The sequence below is a fragment of the Siphateles boraxobius genome, unplaced genomic scaffold (assembly GCF_051911475.1).
Source record: "Siphateles boraxobius isolate OS27281-9 unplaced genomic scaffold, OSU_SipBor_1 5, whole genome shotgun sequence".
Taxonomy (NCBI): domain Eukaryota; kingdom Metazoa; phylum Chordata; class Actinopteri; order Cypriniformes; family Leuciscidae; genus Siphateles; species Siphateles boraxobius.
In genome coordinates this window covers 32,848,056-32,870,538 of record NW_027509141.1, presented here as the reverse complement: position 1 = coordinate 32,870,538, position 22,483 = coordinate 32,848,056, and the positions used below count along the sequence as shown (strand labels likewise).

The window sequence follows — 22,483 nt, the reverse complement described above, 5'->3', positions numbered from 1 at the left end:
AGCCGGGGATTCATGGGAGCTGAAGACAGTTGCGGTTCCATGGCATTAAACATCACCTCACTGGCCTCTGCACTTGTGCTGTGTGCTTGTTAGAAGTCTCACACACAAACGTGTTGTTTTCATGCTAGAAGTTAACCAGTATTTGTTTATGTTTTGTCTGATACAGATTTTTTAATTACAATTGATTGATTTTAAATGATTAGTAGGCTTACAGATCATTTTTTATTGATTAGTCTTTTTTCCAGTTTTGACTGCATTATGATTGGACTATTAGAATACAAGGAATTTTTGCTGTTAAAAATAAATAAAATTTTTGAATAATCATTCTGACTGCAAACCAATATGAGTAATAACAATACTAATTTAATTGATTAGTAGTCCATCTTTTAATAAATCTGATCATTAATTTTTAATAATTATTAGATTTTTGACACAATAATATATATAATGAATATTAGGGGGCTGTGTTGTTTTGCATAAATATTGTTAATAATAATAAATATTAGGTAACACTTCACAATAAGGTTTCATTAGTTAACATTAGTAAACTACTTTAGTTAACATGAACTAAGAATCAACAATACTTCTACAGCATTTATTATTCTTAGTTGATGTTAATCTGTTAACAGTAGTTAGTGCTCTGTGAACTAACATGAACAAACAATGAACAACTATTTTTCTATTTTTTAAGATTAATAAATACTGTAAACAAAGTACTGGTTATTGTTATTTCATGTTTATTAATACATTAAATAACGTCAACAAATGAGACCTTATTGTAAAGTGTTACCTATTATTATTATTTCTATTATTAGGTTATTACTATTAACTATTATTGATTCCATAACATTTATGCAAAGTTGTTTTGTTTCTGGAATGGTCACATTTGTTGTACAGGCTTAAAATGTTACAGAAATGTGTTTCTCGCTTAAGATGACGTAAATGAAGTGTTTATAGTGACGTAAGTCAATGGAGCTGTAATGGCTTTGTTGGGTGCTATTTGTATTTGGAGACCAAATGGTGGCATTTATCAGCATGACATGATATTAACCAATAAAAAGTGTGAATATGTCAACTAATTTTCAAGCATGGTTGCTTACCTGTATTTACAGGTAAATACCCAGCGTTATTATTATCATCTGTTGAGAATCATGATCATCAGGGCATTTTGAAACTGTGGTTTTAAACTATTCTGTTCAGACAAGGCTGTTGTTTCTGGCATCTGACAAACTGGTAAATCCTCATTGCTTAAATCTATCGTCTCATATTGCATTGGCTCCACCTCGACATTTCAGAGGAAAGCCAAAAGGTAGATTTTGATTGCTATTGCTAGTTACCTGAAAAGTATCCTATCTGGTTTAACAGCTCAAACATTTAGTGGTAACTCTATTGAGTATGTTCGAACCCACACACATTAGTGACGCATTGGCCAAGCCTTCACATTTGTGTTTGCATACTTACATGAAGTATGTTTCTACAATTGCTCAAATCGTAATAATCCACCATTTTGAATATTTCAGATTAATTCACTCACCATCAATAGAGCCGAAAGAAGATCTATCCCTTCTGTGTCGAGCCTTGAAATGAAAAAATAGCTTGTATATTACAATATTCACCATCTATAATTCATAGCATGCAAAACATACTGTAGTCCTCTATTGTTTTTATAGATACAGGTGTGTTTTTGTTTGCACAAAGCTCCTTTAAAGGAGCCAAAAGCTAGTTGTGTCCGTGTGCTGTGTTTCTGTGGTACCTGGGCACATGATTAATGAGCGCTTGTGCTCGGTACTGAGGAAACAGGTAGGATTTGAATTCCTCATTAGCTGTGATTCCGGGCCAGGTCTCCTCAGTTGGGGTGCCTGGTTACGGAAAAAAGTAGTTTTTTTTTTAGTATGTGTCCTACAGTGAGATAATTAGACCTTCGTTAAGCTTCAGACGTGCACCCACAGTCTGATCACTGACCGCCTGATGCATATTGCATACAAAATATTACAGATAATTTGTTCATCTGGCAAGCTATGATCTGGTTGGCTGGAATCGAAGTGCAGGTTGTCATGTTTACAAGATTGCTGATTGCTGAAACAATTGCTTTTTAAGAACATGTAATAACTGAATCTGACAAGGCTTGCCAGTAAGTCACTTAGTAGTAAGTAAAGTTATTTTTGTGAAAAGTACTTATGGATGCAAGGTAATTATTTGTAATTTTTTAGTGATTCACATAAAACCAAATTTTGTGCAATTAGCACAAATTACCAGTTTTATGCTTTATAAAAACTTTTTGTTTTTATGCCAATAGTCAAAAGTCTGGCAGGCTAATTTGGAGTAGTGAAGTATTTAAAGCTTGTGTTAATTAAGTACAGTACTTTTCCAAAGTTTTCTTTTTGTTTTTTATTCACCAATTAATTGATCAAAACAAAAGTAACTTTCCCTTTCAAATCATATTAGAATGATTTCTGAAGGATTATGTGACACTGAAGACTGGAGTAATGATGCTGAAAATTCAGCTTTGATCGCAGGAATAAATTACATTTTATAATATATTCTAATAGAAAACAAAACTGTTTTAAAATTATAGTAATATTTTGCAGTATAACTATACTTACTATATTTTTGATCAAATAAATACAGCATAAGAGACTTCAAAAACACATTAAAACCTTACCAACCAACTTTTGAATGATACGGTAGTGTATAATTATTTCAACTAGACTGATAAATAATTTTGCCAAATTTAAAACCGCCTTCAGTGCGTATGATATTCTCTAGATATGGCTATATAATAGGGATGAACTATATATCGGCCACCATATCGGTATCGGCCGATATATGTTCATTTTTAATGTTATCGTCCCGATAAGAACATTTGGCCAATATATTAAAGCCAATAAATAATGAATTGTTTCCTTCAGTTGCGCACTGTTCGCCATGATGCTTTTGAATTGCTTTAAAGATGATTGCAATCACTTCAAAAAGGAAAATACAGTTGAGTGCAAGATTTGCAGCGCAAGTCTGTCATAAAGGCTACATAAAATTGTAATGAGAAAATCATTAGAATTGTTGCTTGGGACATTTCTCGATTTAGCAATATATATACAGCCAATATATCAGTCATAGGCTTTCAAATATAAAGAATTATTGGTTATCGTATCAGCCAAAATGTTCATATCGGTGCATCCATACTATATAACTTATATTTTCAACCAACATGAAGCATTTTAAGTGTCATAAATGACCAATAAATGCCACCTTTTGGTGTTAATTTATACATAATTCAAATGACATGAAATGTCTCTCTTACCCATGAGCCGAAATATCAGGTGCAGTTCCTCTTTGACAGTCGACCCAGGAAACATGGGACGCCCCGTCGACATTTCGTACATGATACAGCCCACACCCCTAGTCATACAGAGACATCCATCATTGTACTGTGTGTTATGATCATAAAATCTCTCCTAATTTCAGTGCTGTTATTCTATACGTCAAATCTTTTAAATGAGCCCTGCAGACATCATTTGAATATATCAGATCAGGACTGTCACAGATGTTTTATCTGAGAATATTCTCCTATCACAGTTTGACGTCTGCTTGACTGGAGGGTTGTCTCTGGAAAGCTGTGAGGTGGAGATACGGGAGAGACACATGTGGCTGCTGTCACGCTCGGATTGATTAGCCCACTGGACTAATCCTGAGGATTAAACAACACGGGATTTTTTATCGAACAGGACGGCTTAGCTTTAAAAAAGCATTTGTGTCCGAGTCCGTGTCAGCTATCCAAGGTTGCCCGAGGAGCGTGTGTCAGAGTGCGTGTGTGACGTTAAAGGGTTGTGTCAGGAAAGACAGAATTCAATTTTCTAACTTAATGTTTCTTCTGGAGGATTGAGCAACAGTCAAGAGCTCTTTGGCATGATCAAAAGGTAGTTTGATGTATTATTTCATAAAGTTCATAAGTGGGATTTCCACCCCCCACCCCCCAAAAACAAAAGGTTATATGAATCCATTAATTTAGTTATTTTGACATGAGGTGATGAATAAATGAAATAGACTGAAATTGAATGTGTTTGAGTGCTGAAAAAGCTAAAAAGTTACATTGATGGCCATTACAATCCAGCTATCTAAACCACTTTATAATAATAGTTGTGCTGTCAAATCGATTAATCGCATCTAACATAAAAGTGTGTGTGTGTGCGCGTGCATATATACACACACACACACACACGTTACATTTACAAACTTTTATGTTAGATGCGATTAATGGCGATTAATTTATTTGACAGCACTAAATAATAGCTGTCTCATTTTCACCACTTTTTAAATACATTTTAGTCCTAGATTTATTAGTTACGTATTTTAATTGCATATAAAAGTTCCATCCATTTGGATTACACACGTAATCCGTATTTGTCAGTCATACATATATAAAACAAGAAAGAATGAGATTTATATAGTAGTACTAATAAATCGATTGTGTTTAAATGCACAATAACCAGGTTTATATATATTTATCATCAATAAATCCAGTTTATTATATGTAAAACAATCTCATACATTTTAACAAATTGATTCTTGTTTGTTTCAGAACTAGACACATTTTTGTTACTGATTAATTGTAATTGTTTTCACAATTAACAGATTTATGCTACTTCTAAGGAATTTGAAGAAAAAAAATACATTAAGAAAATGTTTAAATAAAATCAAGTAAATGCAAATATTTGACATACTATGCCATGATTTATTTTTAATGTAGCAAGGTAAGATAATTTAACTAATTCAACTAATTTCTAAATGAAATTGGTAACTTGTTCTTTGCAAATGGTTAAATTTGCTGAAGAAAATATGTGAACATGAGTGGTGCTTTTTGCAAATTGATGTGTGTGCGTTCTGTGATGTTGCTTACAGAGTCAAACGAGTCCGCCCTCCAGTATATATGATATTCTGGTGTCTATTTTCGATTTTTCTGTTCTATGAGCATTGTGTATAAACAGTATCAGTAGTTTTGCTTCATGCTTTCATAATGTTAGCAGCACATTGTGGCTGATGCCATACTGTACTGTTATGCAGGGTTGTGTTCAATGTGTTAGCAGCGGTTGATGTGAGAAATGTCTTACCACATGTCTATCGGTGTGGAATACTCTGTGGAGCCCAGTAGAACATCAGGGGGTCGATACCACAAGGTCACAACCTCGTTCGAATAGGTTTTTGTTGGGACTGATTTTGCTCTGGCCAAACCTTAACAAGCAAGATAAGACGGATAGTTAAGGCGATGAACAAACGTTGCTGGGAAACCCAGAATCCCAGCCAAGAGCCGATAGAAGATGGGAGACACATGGGAGACCGCTGCTGGGTAATGTGCTAAAAAAAAAAAACAATCTAGATATTCTTTGTATAGCACACCAAAGTAAATGCATCTATGAATATTTAGGTCTTGTAAGAAAGTCTCACCAAAGTCTGCCAGTTTGAGTTCTCCCTTTTCATTAATGAGCAGATTCTGAGGCTTCAGGTCCCGGTGGAGAATCTTCCTATGATGGCAATATGATAAACCACGAAGAAGCTGGAACATAAATATCTACAAGGACAGAAAGGCGGGTGTTAGCGCTTCTAAAACTTGAACTACCAACAAAGACTGCATTTGACTGCATCCAAAATGTGGAGAGCTGCCTTCTAAGATACCAATTTTTTTAAGGCAACATAACATGCATCAACCGCAAATAACGCAATCCCAGAATACATTGCATAATTTTCAGGTGTCGAGAGAAAATCCAACTATAGTTTTTTAATTTAATACTGACAAGAAGTTAGTATAAAGACTTTTATTTTATTTGTGCCTGACACTGCATTTCATCCAGGCACATCTTGATAAAGTGACATGCAAAAAGCTATTAGCTATCAAATTAGGTACGTTTATTATTGCTGTAAGTGAAGTTTTTAATAATTTATTAATTTTTCAGTTTAAATTGTCCATTATCATAAAACATATGGTCTATTTCCAAATCATTAGATGCCGTTAATCAGTGTTTGAAATGTCACCTAGAGATCTATACTTCATTTATATTTAATTTTCTTTAATAAATTGACTTATTAGTCATTTAAACAAACTAATTAGTCAATTATGGGTTTCGAATGCTCTAATTTCCATCAAAGTCTTCTCTATAAAAAAGGAAGTGTCACAAATGAGATCTTGTTAATTCGCTGTTGCTTCTCTGGGTCTGTTTGGTAGCCCCGCCCAGGGAAATCTCATTGGTGCAAAATCCTGCTCGTTATAACTTTACATTTAAATATATCTTCTGATTAGCTGTGATCATGTTGTCGAGCAGTGTTTTGCTCATAATCTATTGACAAATTGCTTGTTGTTATCTTAGCAACTTGTTAACATGTCAGACTCTGTCAGAATCAATTGCGAGGGACGTCTCTTGTATTCTGCTGTCTTAGAAGGTAACTGTCTATGTAAACCGCTCGATTGACTTTTAATTGGTAAGCTTGTTGATTGTTTTTCGATGGTCGGAGAGCTGTTACCTTCACGTTGTGCATGCTCATGAGGTTTCCACAGTTGTCGAGGTACTGCTTCAAGTCACTGTCCTGCAAAGACAGTAGATTATGACGTCAAAACAGCCCTGGCCTCTTTTATGGGGTTGTTAACTTGCTTATAATAGGTGAAGAGGTAACTCCTTAAAATACCTCCCCACCCAATATCACAAAGCATTATGGGATTGACAAAAGGCTGGGGTAAGAGCTTGCCTGCTATTGTTAACACCACTGAAAAGAAAAGCTGTTGCGACGTGGCTTACCAGATACTCAAAGACAAGGGTGAGACATCGGTCTGTATGGATGATGTCATGGAGTGTTACGATGTTGGCGTGTTTCAGATTCTTCAGCAGCGACACTGTAGCAACACAACAAGAATATGACAATAAGCCGCTACAACAATAACCTCCAGCAGGGTGTGCGACATTCAGAATTAAATTAAAATGCTAATACAGTTCCTGAATTTAAATCAAGCCAAGCAGGATGCAGAATTTTCATTCAAATAAGAAAGATGATAACTGCTGTTACTTTTTAATTATTCATACTGAAAAATAAACTATTATTATCTTTTAACATCCAAAATATTTGCTATTTATATAATATATATATAAATGTGTATATACACACAATTCATTAATTCATCTAAATGACTTAGAACTAATAAAATACATATATTTGATATATATATATATATATATCTTAATATTTAATATAATTTATGTATTTGTTATTTTCCTTAACTAATTAGTGGCTTCATGGATTTGTAAGAATGCTCTAATTTACCCCTATTTTTAATTCAAAGAAAAACAATTAAAGATTAAAGGGAGATTGAATCGACACATTCGTCTCCTGCTTATCAGATTTTTGTCCTAAGAAAAAGGAGCAGTAATCTTAGATCTGAAACCAAGTTTATACTTGAACGAAGTCCCAGAGCTATAAAAGAATTGGTTTCTGAATTTTTGCCAAACCCTGACCTCCAGTGACATGTTTTGTAATGCAATGCATCATGGTGTTGTTGTGTTTCCTCATGGGCCTGTGTGTGTGTGTGTGTATTCCCATTAGATGTGTGTGTGTTGCAGCCACTGGGTGGCAGCCTTGCTTTATATCCTCATCTTCCATTAGCAACCCCTCTCACGTACTCCATCTCATTTAGATGGAGTGATTCAGGCTGGGTGAAGAAGACGCCTGTGGCTCGCTAGTTTAGAATGTATACTCTTCGTGACAATCTGGCTTTTGAACAACTGTGAGAGAAGGACGCTACCTTCCCGTATGGCTGTGCACGGGGCGCCCTCTTCGTGCTCGAGACGAATCTCTTTCAGAGCCACCAGGTTTTCTGTTAGTTTGCTGCGACCCTTGAATACCGTCGCGTATGTGCCCTGTGTGACAGACAGGAAGAAAAAAAAACATGTCAATCTTCTGGGAAATGGGAGCGGTGCAGAAAAGATCAGTGGTTCTAAACTGGTTTTGCTTAAGGACCTTAATTTTATTTAATCTATAACACCAAAATGATTTAACTTATAAAAGCAAATAGAAATGTCCTTGAAAGCAAACATTATAATGCATTATTATTACCATAAACTGCATAAACCCAACAATATGACCAATTACATTTGGTTGTCTCAATTTCGATGTGCTAAAATATTGTAGAGGATTGACTGGATACATGATCATTGATGTCAACAACAACATAGTAGAGACATATATATTTAGTAGTTGCATTGCTTTTTTGCATTCAACATTGTTTTTATTTGTGCTCTCTGAAACCATATCAGACCTGCAATCTATTGGATCTCGACAGTCGACACTGTAGGCATGTCGATCTAGTTTCTAGTTTGGTTACAGACTATTTGCTTTGTTTTGTTGAAACCAATGCATTTTTTAAAATCAGGATTCTCTGAATAGAAAGTTCAAAAGAACAGCATTTAATAGAATAGAAATCTTTTGTAACATTATACATGTTTATACTGTCACTTTTGCTCAATTTAATGCATCCTTGCTGAAAAAAGTATTAATATCTTTCAAAAAACCTGACCCCAAAATTATTAATGTTAATGTAGGTACGTTTCAAAACCTTACCTATCATTTACATAGGAAGACTTAAAAGTGTTTGCTAAATGACATGCAGTATAATACGATAAGGATTTTTAAATATGATATTACAGATATTTCACTCACAAAGGGCAATTTGTAGCTGATGGAATATGTTAGAGATGAGTATAACTAGAGAAAAAACGCATCACATGAATTTCCATAACTTTTTATGATTTTATTTTTTAATATCCATGACTTTTCCAGGCCTAGAAATTCACCGAGCTGAAAACACATTTTAGACACTAATGAAAAAGTTTATAACTTGCTGATACAAAGATATAAACCTGCTTTACTGTTATTTGTTTCTTTATTGAAGAGAATTCATTGCAGTCTGTGTCCAGTATTTTTCCAATATTCAGGTTTTTCTTCACATATGATATTCCTCAGGGTTATATGTAGTACATTATTTCTCACAATTTGCAATGAGCATGCTTTGTTGCACTTAATGGAAAATTGACGGGCTAGTCGCAGTACAGCTTTAAGCATATTAGAGACTGATGTCTCTTCATGGCAAAAAAAAAAAAAAGTCCATTAAATCAGAATCCACAATTCAACACGACTCGTATTCACTGTAATCGCCTGGAGGGAATCTCGTAATGAACACATTTGATTCTTCATTTTGAAGACTGTTGTTTTACATTCTTATTTTTGCCTATAGAATCTTTTGTCTTCACCTAGGGAAGAGAAAACATCTTACCTCTCCTAGTTTGCCCAACTTCACGTAGGTCTCCAATTTCCCAAAGCCAATGTCCGACTGGAAAAGAATGGAATACTGTGTTACCAATAAGTTTGTTGCAAACATTTATGAATTGTTTGGGAGCCATATCTTGGATTCAATCTTATTGACACATGCAATTGAGCGTATTTAAGAGCTAGAACTGTAAATGTTTGCGATTATTAGGAATGCTAGGATTGTTTATTGTGGAGTGGAGCGAGCTAGAGCTTCTGTTATGGTTCCTTTACGGTAATGTTTGCTGTAGTAGTTCTTGCAGCTACGTTGTAAATGTGCCTTATGTTGTGTTATAAATCAGTGTATTTTTTTTTTAGCTGAGAGGCATGCCAAGGGTATAAATGTAGACAAATATGCTGGGCCAACACAGTGAAAGTGATCAAACCTGCTGAATTTTATTTGTATAGCACTTTTCACAGTATAAAGTACAACAGTCAGGTTCTGGATGTAAAAATCCCGTCAATCCCATTTTCTTTCTTTTCAGTACTCAGTAGGATATAATGTGATAATTAGGGATGTAACAATATATTGTCACAATATATCACAAATTCGCAATACAAAAATGCAACAATATGTATCGTGGATAGTGACAATATTATGGAAGTAAAATAATGTCAAATTTTTTGAAATAAAAAGCCTGTTGAATTGCACTACTTGAAAAAAAAATAGGCATTGCATTAACCATGCTTGCATTTTAATGCATTGTATTTTTAGGGCTTGCATTTTTATGGGCTGAAATTCAACATGGTTGAATATTTAAGCTGTGAATATTTCAATTAAAAACATTTCAAACACATTTTCATTATTAAAAATTCAATAATCCATATTCACCATTCATATTTCACTTCCAAAATATTCTAACTGTTTAAAAATACAACCTATAATATTCAACAGGCAATTTTCGGTCCATTTTATTTCGCTTCGCAAATTCGCTTCTACAAATTCAGTGGTTCAAATTCGACAGTAAATTCAACATTGACGTCCAGGAACTGCAGGAAAAGCAGTAGATTGCCGAGCATACTCTCCATCTGCTGTTAGTCGATCTTACCAGCAGGGGGTGCAAGTGTTTGTTGTTGACGAAGACCAAAAAAATTAGAGCAAGTCATTCATTCATAAAACTCATTTACAGCAATGTAAGTTTATTTGTGATTATTATGACGGCTGTTTTTGTTAAATTCGGTGCCTTCACGGTTACTTTTCCTGTGTAGCCTACATTCATATTTCTCTACTGTGGTATCCTGAGATTTAGGTTATAGTTAACAGCAGTTCCTCTCCACACCACAAGAGGTGCAGGGGACCTTCCGGATCATGTGGGGTCCTGGGGGTAGAGGAAGACGGGGGGTTTTGATGAGAAAGTATTCCTGTCACATGTAGACTCTGTAAGCTTGGACGACAATAAAGTGTTATTACAGTTATAGTGCGTGATTCAGTTCCTCTATTACTGAAGATACGACATATTGGCGACGAGGATATTGGAAGGATGAAATAAATGTCGGCCTGAAGACGGATGATACGGGATGAGCTGACGGGAGAGCGAGGGGCTAGCATTGGACCGGAGGATTCACGGAGACAAAAGCAAAGATGACTACGATGATAGGCACTCTGTCGGCTTTTGACGTAAAGGAGCAGACATGGGAAGAGTATTGTGAGATATTAGAACAGTTTTTTGAAGCTAACGGAATTGATGACGGAGATAAGCAGAGAGCTATCCTCATCAGTGTGGTGGGACCAGCCACATACAAGCTCATAAGGAACCTGGTGAGTCCAGATAAGCCCAGCTCGAAAACGTACGGTCAGTTGAAAACTTTAATGAAAGAGCACTTCGACCCAAAACCGAGTGAAATAGTACAGAGATACAAATTTGACTCGCGCTCCCGCCAGCCGACGGAGACCGTCAGTGTGTACGTAGCTGAATTGAGACGATTAGCACATGACTGTAACTATGGTACAACACTGGAACAGATGTTGAGAGACCGACTAGTATGCGGTATTAATGATGACAGGATTCAAAGACGCTTGCTATCCGAAACAGACTTGACGTTTGAGAGAGCGTTCCAAATTGCAGTAGCTGCGGAGGCCGCTAGTAAAAATGTTCAAGATCTCCATACAGCACTGTTAGCATGCAACAGCGTGAGGACAGAGGGGGCACTGAAAAAGGAGGGTGAATGGGAAAAAAAAGATAAAGAATGCTAACGATGTCATGGGAAGCAACACAACGCGGCCACTTGTAAATTTAAGGAGGCAAAGTGTCACTGTTGCGGGAAAGTAGGGCACATAGCCAAGGCTTGCCGTAATAGAAATAAAGAAAGTGCCAGCTACAATGAGAAGAAAACATACCGAGCAGAGCGGCGTCCACGTCCACATCGATCATATAATGTAGAGTGTGAAAAGCAGGATGGTAATAGATCTGAAGAGGAAGTGTTCACATTAAACTGCATGGAAACGGAGACATCAATTCAGAGGATAAAACCGTTTGAAGTGACGATGGCAGTGAATAAGAAGACGGTACATTTTGAAATTGATACAGGATGTAGTGTAAGCATAATGAATGAGTTGAAGTTCAATGATTTGTGGAACGAAGAGCAACGACCGCTAATAAGACAAACTAAACTTCTACTTAAGTCATATACAGGGGAGACAATCAAAGTAGTGGGGGTGGCCAAAGTTAAAGTAAACTATGAGCAGCAAGTAAAGACATTGCCCCTAGTGGTGGTTAAAGGTACAGGACCTAGCTTGTTAGGAAGAGGATGGCTAGAGGCTCTAAAATTGAAGTGGGAAGAAATAAAAAATGTGAGAACAGAGGCACGGAGCCTACCGCAAGTACTCATGAGAAATGAGGATGTTTTCAAGCAGGAGTTAGGCATGTTGAAAGGCATGAAAGCAACCATTCGTGTGTCTGCTGATGCACAGCCTAAATTCTATCGGCCCCGCTCAGTTCCGTATGCCATGAGGACAAAAGTAGAAGCGGAGATAGATCGGCTGCTGAAGGAGGACATTATAGCTCCCGTTAAATATGCCGAATAAGGCGGGTGCCGAAAAGTCTGGGCCACCCCTGGTGGAAACAAAAGGCTCCTGAGAATTAACATTTGAACCCTCCCTTGCATAATGATATAACAGCAGAATCCGAGACGCAGCACACAGTGCAACTCACACCTCACACCTCACTTGAACAATCCCCCCCTTCTCCTGCTCACCTGAAACTCACTGAAAACCCATGAAATGTTAAATGTGTACAAACTAAGTAACTATGCATGTTTGGTATCATTTAAAGTATCTCAGTGCGCCTGGTAAAATGGTCTCATTCTCCCAACCATAATAGAAAGTTAAAAGAAGTTACAAAATATGAGAAGTAGTGTATCCCTCTAAGGTGTTCCCTCCCCCAGATCCTCCATTCTGATCTCACAGTTGTGAGCCCCTCACTAGGGGACCAAATCTAATTATAATGGCAGACACTACCATTTGGTAAGCAAATTGAATTATCTGGGTTTATAAGGAAAATGGGCAAAAGGTTCGAGGAGTCTGTAGGTTGACTGCCCACACAATCGCTGTGTGTAATTCTGATTGCCAGGTAATACTTTCTACAAATTCCTTGATTTCTGTTATGATATGATCAACTGATGATTTTATTCTCATGAATTGGATTTTGAATTATTGCTTCATTACCTGGTAAATAAATTGTAAACGTTTGATTTTACTCTGATTGACTCTTGAGTTTGTTCTCCCAAGGAGATTATCGGATTCGTATGCTCCCGCAATTCTGCGTCAGATTGGCGACGGCTAATACTTTGTCACTAGTTCAAGTGTACTTGCTTTGTAGAGACGGGGCATTCCGTTTAGGGGTAGCTAACGCGCTGCCTGACCAGCCTAAATTTGGGTACGTCTATTTTACCTCTGTCTTAATTTAATGTAACTTTAGATAAGTGTACGTGAGAGATCACGGGCTTGGCAAGTCTAAACTATTATGAGGAAAGTATCGTTGGTCGACTCATACCTATAATAGGGCCAAAACCTCTACTAAAGTATAACTATTAAATTAAGTTCAAGTGTATGCAATTCAAGGGGACTAAAATAAAAGTATCTCTGATTGTGTTTTGGGTGAATCCGACCGTCTGAGATATTAGTCAAAACCTCTGTTTAGTGACGAAACTGACGAGATTGTGATCGTGAGACCCGCAGTAGATGTGAGGACCTCTAAGCGGCATAGTTTCCTAATCTGAACGGGTAAAACATAATTAAAGAGTTTCAAAAGAATAATCAGACATTCGCTCACTTTTAATGATACCCAGATATCATTAAAACCCTTTTTCATTTATGGAGTCAGATGAAATAACGAGTCAATACATATGAGAAAAGTGTGTTCCATTTAATCTTGTTGTGTTGCGCAAAAGGGAAGACAGTAACACGCAGAGACCTTCACCTGTATTATTGGAAACCCTCATTGGACCAATAAACAGGCTTACAAAGTGGTGACCCCGACGTGATCTCGAAACCAGACGAGCAACGTCTTTCTGGCGCGACATTCAACTTGAACTCTGCCCGGAACATGAGGTTTGAGCTCCTTCTCATCCATCTCCAGCTGCTGTGGTAAGTCAATCTAATTTGCCTTTTAGAAGCGTTGAGGGAGAGATTGTTTGCACTTCACATATAGACACATTTTTAGTACGGGTCGGAATACCCTCTGTTGAGACCGGAACCGAAAAATCCGGTGGGGAAGAATTAGACGGGAAACATGTCTTTTCAGGGAAAGAACAGCAGCAGCGTAGATGAGGAGATAATGGAGATTTTAGGCGTGCAATTGCAAAAGCTCCTTGTTCGATTAAGCGACAAGGGATTAAACTTAAAGTGGAACAACAACGAAATAATATCCTGGTATTCTGCCGAGGGTGCGAAACTAACATCCAAATCAAAATACAAGAAAATTCCGGCTGCTATTGTGTATTTGCTTCGTCGTAACGACCTCGAGACCATAACCGAGAAGGAACGAACGATAGCAAATATCCAAGAAATAGAAAGATTGCGATCTGACGAATTGCAAAAGTTAAGACAACAAGTCGAAGCGTTCGCGTACGAGCAACAAGGGTGGGCTAGACAGCGCGAAGAAATGGCCACGAAAATTGATCAAATTCAAAGAAAACTTCAAACCGGCAGTAATTACATATCTGCTCTCGAAGATTGCTGTGATAAATCAGGGTTTCCAGTAGCCGCAGTTAAACAAGCAGCACTGGATGAAACCTCTGATCTAGAGACTATAAATGATAACATTAGTGACGATGATGATGACGCCGCATTAGGATACAGGCCACGGAGAGAACCTCGTAACCGAGCTCTCGTGAGCTTGTGGCCCGAAGAGCGAAACCTGCGAAGCCCAGTAAAGACTCGAACAAAATCGAATGACTTGCCAAAGAAATCAGTTAAAATGGCTGTGATTAAAACTATGACGAATGCGGATGATGAAATCACAAAAATCAGCCGCCCATTAACATGCGAAGAATGTTCTAGACATAAACAAGTCGTAGGAGTTATGCCGAGAAAAGGGCCGTTTCAACCCTACTGGGAAGCATTAATGTTACAGGCCACTGTTTACAAATTAGAAATTCGAGATGTATGGCAAATAGCTCTCCTCACTATCCCTGAGGAGCTTAGACCGAAACTCACCGCAGATATGAAATCTGGCAACATAATGAACCGAAACGTTCATGAAACCGACGAAATAATCTACGAGCGTCTTAAACAGGCACTGTTAGACATGAGGGGACCGACGCATGCAGACTGGAACAAAATATTAGAAATCAAACAAGCGAGTAATGAGTCGTTTGAAACATACGCTGAACGGTTATGGGTAACATACAGAGAACACTCAGGCATAGAGAATGTAGAGCGCAACCATGACGTGTTACTACAACTTGTTAAGAACAATGCTGGCATTCCAGTTCAAAAGGCTCTGTCAAATGGCGTCGACCCGGCCGAAAACACGTTCAGAGCAATAGTAGACTGGGGTACTAGGATAGAAAGCAGATGGGAACAGAAGGGAACAGCCCAGGCAAATTTAACCAAAGATCTCCAAGCAAAATGCAATGCCACTATTGCCAAAAGTTTAACCATTTAATGAAAGATTGCCAAAAAAGAGAAAGAGATTTAAAAGAAAAAGCAAAACTTTGCCAAAAAACTCCCTCTAGCGACGACTCGGACCTGTACAAACAATTCGCGAATTTCATCACGGAGTTTAAAAAACGAAAAAGTCAAAATGGCGACGCCCACAGCGCGAGCGGAACGACTGAAAAACATCATAACCAATAGGGGTACGTGGCCTCCATCGCCGTAGGGAGCATAATTAAGAGTGGAAACCGAATAAAAATAAGGGCTAATTTAGGAGGCCGGTTAGCTAACGTACTTATTGATTCTGGCGCATCTTGCTCCTGTACAGACATTCCCCTACCTTTAACCAACGAAACTATTCAGGTCACAGGCATCGGCGACACGTCAATGATTGCGACAAAAACACAGCCAATTGAACTCGATTTAGGCGTGACCGTATTGAAAGAACCCCTCTGGTATTTACCTAATAACAGTGAAGGGACTGTGCTGGGAATGGACATTATGCGAAAGTATGGCTTTGTAATTCACTGCTTTGAAAAACAAATTGAATTGAAAACAGACAAAGCAGTAAAACAGTGCCCACCAAAAAACAGAACGAACATTATGTCCATATCCACCCCAGATCCCATTCAACAGATGGTAAACAAACATGATTGCATTTGGGCTACACATGAACATGACTGCGGTCTCATTGACTTTGTTGTGTGCATTGAGGGGGAGCCCCCTCCCCCACAAAAACAATACCGCATCAAACCAGAGGCCGAGTCGGCTGTTCATGAAATAGTACAACAACTTGAAATCAGAGGAATAGTCCGTCGATGTAGTTCAACCACGAACTCTCCGTGTTTACCAGTACCAAAATCGAACGGTAAATGGCGTCTTTGCATTGATTATCAGCGTCTCAACAAAGTTTTGCCCAAGGCTACACCTATAGTGGCAAATCCGTCGACATTATTATCACAGATTTCAACACAAGCGTCTAGGTTTACAGTGCTCGACGTAAAGAACGGTTTCTGGTCCATCCCAATCAAACGCGCTGATCAGTGGAAATTGGCCTTCACTGTGAATCAAATACAGTACACGTGGGAACGTATGCCACAAGGTCTCCATAACAGTCCTGCGATTTTTCACAGGGCATTAGAAGACGCGCTCAATCCACTGACAGGGACCGGAAACGTGATTCATTACGTTGACGATATACTTATCGCGACCGAGGGATCAATTGATGATCATTTGTTACTCGTTGATGAAGTATTGTTAACACTCGGCAAAGCTGGCTTCAAATTAAACAAAGAAAAAGCTCAAATCGCACAAAGCGAGGTCCAGTACCTGGGTTACACAATAACGCAAAGCCACCGAGCATTAACAGATGATAGGCGAAAATGCATTGCTGAACTTCCCCGACCACACACGCTGAACGCGTTGCAGAAAGTGCTAGGAACAGCAAACTACTTAAGAGACTTCATTCCAGACTTCGCAAACATCGTCACGCCATTATATTCTCTCTTAAAAGGAAAATCAAAGCCCTCTGACGTCCTTGAATGGTCAGAGGAACACGAAAAAGCCTTTACGAGTCTAAAAGAAAACTTATGCTGTGCTCCCGCGCTCGGTCTGCCGAACCCCAAAAAATCCTTTCACTTACAAGTGGATGTGAATGAAAACACACTAAGTGGCGTTTTAGCTCAAGACCATGGGGGAAAATTGCGTCCGATCGCCTATTACAGCCGAAAGAAATCCACGGTCGAACAGGGTTTCGACCCATGCACTCAGCACGTGCTGGCGGTTCACTGGATGTTGACAACAACTGAACCGGTTGTAGGTTTTCAACCTATCCTTGTGCATACAGTGCACACGCCAGTACAAATGCTGTTGCAGGGCCGAATAAAAGGTGTGTCGTCGCAAAGGTTAGCAAGATGGCTAGCAGACATACAGGCACGTGACATCACAACTGTTAACGACCGAATATTACCTCATTTATTGGGAGATGTAGAGGGCCACCCACACACATGCCAAACCAAACCGGAAGCACAGAGCCCAGTTCATGATCAAGAACTTCCAAATCAGACACTGGTGTACATTGATGGTTCCCGATATTGGCATGATGGCAAATTCCACACAGGATGTGCGGTGTGGACTCCTCACTCTCCCAATTCCGGCACTAACCAATTGCTAATCAAACTATCCGAAAACACATCTGCGCAAGAAGCTGAACTTATTGCATTACTCGAAGCAATCAGATCACATCACGAGCCGCTGTGTGTATACACTGATAGTCGATACGCTTTTGGTGCAGTCCATGATTTTATGGCACAGTGGCAGTTGAGAAAATTCCTCACATCTGCCGGAACGCCGATAAAACATTTTAACATCATAACTTCGATTTGGCAGGAGATTAAAAAACGTGATTCCACACTCTCCGTCGTCAAAGTGCGCGCACACATTAACAAAAATCCAAATGAAAACGAACAAAACAACAACATCGCAGATCAATTAGCTAAATTAGCAGCACAAAAGGGAGATGAATGGAAGCCTGACAGACTGATTGTTCCTGCTGTGAGTGCGATTCAGACTGTTCCTATTGACTTGAAACAGTACCAACAAGAACTGTGGAGTTCTGATGGGGAGCTGACACCGCACCTGCAGCAGGACCAATTAGTCAAGGTCACTGAAGGCATGATTTTAAGAGACGACAAATACATCGTCCCAGAAGCCCTGCAGAAACCAGTGATAAAGTTGTACCACGATTATGCACATGTATCAGCCCCCAAAACACAACAGCTTATACAAAAGAACTTTTGGTGGCCACAGATGGCATCAGACATTCAAAGATGGTGTGACACATGCATCGTATGTGCTACCATTAATCAAGGTAGGACTGGCCGTACAAAACTGTGCAGACCAGAGCCACCCAAAGGACCTTGGGAGTCGCTCCAATTGGATTTTATAGGTCCACTACCCAGTGCCAAAGGGGGATATCGTTATTGCCTTGTGATAATTGACAAATTCTCCAAATGGGTCGAAGCGATTCCTACTCGCAATAACAATGCAAACACAGTGGCACGTGTGATAGCGAACCAAATCCTCCCACTCTGGGGAGCACCAATCCAAATTGAATCTGATCAGGGCACACACTTCACAGGTCAGATAATGAAACATATATGCCAGATGCTAAACATCAAACAAAGATTTCACGTTTCATACAGGCCACAGAGCTCCGGGATGGTGGAACGCGTTAATCGCACCATAAAAGAAAGCATCTCGAAACAGGTTGCACAACACAAAAACCAATGGATTGATGCCCTACCCACGGTCCTAACAGTATTGCGGGCAACTCCTTCAAAAGCCACAGGTATCAGTCCATTTGAACTCATGACTGGAAGAGTCATGAAGCTGCCCGTCGACCCAGAAATTACCCCAGCAGACCTGGGGCCTCTCGTGATTGCAACTCAACAGTCTGTATTAAAGCAATTACGGGACAGACTGGAAGTGCTACATGCACATGCTGCTCTGAAACAACAGCAATCAGACTTAATAAATGATACACAATTCAACCCAAACTCTGAGGTAAAATTCTCAGAAGGAGACATGGTAATGATACGCGTTTTTGTGAAGCAAGGTGCATTCACACCCCGATGGCATGGGCCATATGAAATAAAAGCTGTATGCAACAGCTGTGTGGCCACAACCGTAAAAGGGAAACTGCGATGGTATCACATGTCTCAGTGCAAATCATTTAAAAGTTTGCAGAATAAATAACTAACTGTCACTGTCTTCTCTTCCTGCCTTCCAGGTCGACTGCAGCGATCCCATGGAGGCCGGATGAAAGGAAAGTGTCCGGGCCCACGTGCATCAGACTGGGCCAAAGGGTTTCACTCACACACAACCTGAAATGTGGGAGGTGGGTGTGGAAATTCTCTCAGGGGCCATCCACACCAAAAATCACAGTCGCACCTAAAGAGACAGCTACATGGCCTCCCGGTATAGTACCGGATCCAAATTGCACACCACAAATTTGCTGTAGTTCAGGTAGCACCCACCCACCTTCAGAAAACATTTCGGGATACACTCAAGCACCAAAATTCATGCACAATCTCACTGGCTGGTATCAACTTAAGATAGATACAGGCGACACAATAGGCAACATGCACACTCTACACGAAAACAACAACAATGGCATAGATCCAAAATTGTGCTATTATGTAAAAAATTTGGAACCTGCAACATATAGGTGCACACATACTGAAACACATAATGACACCCATATAAGATTCACAGAATTAATGTATAATCTCACATCGTACACACCTAACGAGCCAAAACCAAAAACTTTTGTGTGGACCAACCGGAAGGAAGGAACATATTGTGTCGGAAAATGTTCACATAGCATAGACAATTTCACCAATCCCCACAACTGTACATGGACTATTACTTATTGTTTTAATTTGACCACCTGTGGATACACTAAACCCAAAAAGTGTCCGGAATTGCACTCAATTCCACCTGGTGGACTGATTAGAGGAAACATCAACAAGACTTTATTACATGATGTAAATTTGATAATGACACATGTAACATACAACATTTCCAACATATTCTCTGCCTACACAAAACATTGTAATATTAATGATGAGTCATATGAATGGCTACAGTCACGAATCGATGATTTAATTTCTGATTACAAAGACAGACTTGCTGTCCAAATTCCACCTACTCGCTCAAAGCGAGACTTACTCAGCAGTATAGCCGGCTTGTTTGGATCAATTAATTCAGCAGCCAACACCTATAAAATAAGCAAACAATCCCAATTCTCCACATGGTTGACAGATCAGATGGCCACTGGTTTTCAACACATCACCAATAGCAATGATAACATTATCAAAGCAGTTCGTTCCGAGGCGCAGGCGCTTCTAACGATCAGCCACACATTGTTCAATCAGACCCGTACCATCGAACGTGACTTAGCCTGCAGATCATATGCACAAGATTTGTTCACTGCAACAAGACAGGAAATTTTAGACCTTCATATTCACAAGACCCCTAGACATGTTTTGAATGATTTAATTGAGGTTTTAGACTTGCATAGATGGTTCTCTTCAGAAAAAATGAAAAATATTAAGTATTCAGAACTGTTATCCACAGTTATGATGTATACAGGAAACGAATGTATTGGTTGTATTGGGTTTTTTGCCACTTTTCCTTTAATCCACCCAGATCAAGTTTATCCAAATTCCACTACTATTCAGTCCATTGGCGTGGTAGTTAAAGATCAGGTAATTAAATGGGATCACCTCACTGGATATATGACTTTGAAGGGTACTGAGACCTTATTTACCAGCCGCACTTGTTGTCATGAAACTCACAATTACGTTGTTTGTACATGTAACACATTGCAGCCTTTCTCTTCCAATGATAGCAAACTCATAAATGTTGAATCTTTGCATGGCCATTCAAATGCTGTTCAAGTGTCTCATACACAGTGGTGCGTCATCAGTGAGATGAATTCGTTCACATATGGAGGACTGACCTGTCCTGCTAATCACTCCTTTTGCTTGGAAGTGACAGAGGATTTTTCTATGGGTCAAATCGACATCCTCGGAAGGATGCCAAAGGACGCCGAGGTCTCCCCATGGTGGGACGACACCTTTTATGAACACGGAACACAAGCTTTGGTCGACACAATGGACTTGGTACAGAACGTCATCCTCCAAACAGAGTACCACCTCTCTCAAGCGCAAGTAGAGACAAACTTGGCGCGAAAGACTGCACAGATCCTGTCTAGCTCATCTACTCGATCGGCACAGACGGCATACACCTGGTGGGACTGGGTACTTCGAGGTTGTGCGGTTGGAAGCGCACTCATATTCTCCTTCACACTACTCCAATGTTGTTACTTCAGACACCTCATCAGATCAGTAAAAGTATCCACCAACACGATCTTAACTCTCAGCCCCCTACAGCTGCCCACCTTACAAAGACTGAAGTGACACCGCAGGAAACCCTATGAGTGGCCCACGGTGCCAAATGGGGGAACTGTAAGGCGGGTGCCGAAAAGTCTGGGCCACCCCTGGTGGAAACAAAAGGCTCCTGAGAATTAACATTTGAACCCTCCCTTGCATAATGATATAACAGCAGAATCCGAGACGCAGCACACAGTGCAACTCACACCTCACACCTCACTTGAACAATCCCCCCCTTCTCCTGCTCACCTGAAACTCACTGAAAACCCATGAAATGTTAAATGTGTACAAACTAAGTAACTATGCATGTTTGGTATCATTTAAAGTATCTCAGTGCGCCTGGTAAAATGGTCTCATTCTCCCAACCATAATAGAAAGTTAAAAGAAGTTACAAAATATGAGAAGTAGTGTATCCCTCTAAGGTGTTCCCTCCCCCAGATCCTCCATTCTGATCTCACAGTTGTGAGCCCCTCACTAGGGGACCAAATCTAATTATAATGGCAGACACTACCATTTGGTAAGCAAATTGAATTATCTGGGTTTATAAGGAAAATGGGCAAAAGGTTCGAGGAGTCTGTAGGTTGACTGCCCACACAATCGCTGTGTGTAATTCTGATTGCCAGGTAATACTTTCTACAAATTCCTTGATTTCTGTTATGATATGATCAACTGATGATTTTATTCTCATGAATTGGATTTTGAATTATTGCTTCATTACCTGGTAAATAAATTGTAAACGTTTGATTTTACTCTGATTGACTCTTGAGTTTGTTCTCCCAAGGAGATTATCGGATTCGTATGCTCCCGCAATTCTGCGTCAGATTGGCGACGGCTAATACTTTGTCACTAGTTCAAGTGTACTTGCTTTGTAGAGACGGGGCATTCCGTTTAGGGGTAGCTAACGCGCTGCCTGACCAGCCTAAATTTGGGTACGTCTATTTTACCTCTGTCTTAATTTAATGTAACTTTAGATAAGTGTACGTGAGAGATCACGGGCTTGGCCAGTCTAAACTATTATGAGGAAAGTATCGTTGGTCGACTCATACCTATAATAGGGCCAAAACCTCTACTAAAGTATAACTATTAAATT

The 22,483-nt window shown here is 39.2% G+C and overlaps 2 protein-coding genes and 1 long non-coding RNA gene across 4 annotated transcripts in view; 2 read left to right on the top strand and 1 right to left on the bottom strand.

Moving 5' to 3' along the window:
* Positions 1-22,483, bottom strand: part of cdk18 (cyclin dependent kinase 18) — an 81,339-nt gene that overhangs the window by 4,713 nt on the left and 54,143 nt on the right. For both annotated transcript variants that reach the window (XM_077204012.1, XM_077204013.1), the window contains exons 5-13: positions 9,308-9,364; positions 7,781-7,895; positions 6,783-6,877; positions 6,511-6,573; positions 5,440-5,563; positions 5,106-5,226; positions 3,299-3,396; positions 1,754-1,859; positions 1,535-1,577 (exon numbers count right to left, since the gene is read on the bottom strand). In XM_077204012.1, the coding sequence (XP_077060127.1) occupies positions 1,535-1,577; positions 1,754-1,859; positions 3,299-3,396; positions 5,106-5,226; positions 5,440-5,563; positions 6,511-6,573; positions 6,783-6,877; positions 7,781-7,895; positions 9,308-9,364 (822 nt within the window). The remainder of the gene's footprint in view (positions 1-1,534; positions 1,578-1,753; positions 1,860-3,298; positions 3,397-5,105; positions 5,227-5,439; positions 5,564-6,510; positions 6,574-6,782; positions 6,878-7,780; positions 7,896-9,307; positions 9,365-22,483) is intronic.
* Positions 1-22,483, top strand: part of LOC143711895 (uncharacterized) — a 32,212-nt gene that overhangs the window by 2,958 nt on the left and 6,771 nt on the right. The window lies entirely within an intron of this gene.
* On the top strand, positions 13,884-21,420 carry LOC143712133 (uncharacterized). Its single transcript, XM_077204338.1, has 2 exons — positions 13,884-13,924; positions 19,227-21,420. The coding sequence occupies exons 1-2, from the start codon at positions 13,884-13,886 to the stop codon at positions 21,418-21,420; spliced, it is 2,235 nt and encodes a 744-aa protein (XP_077060453.1).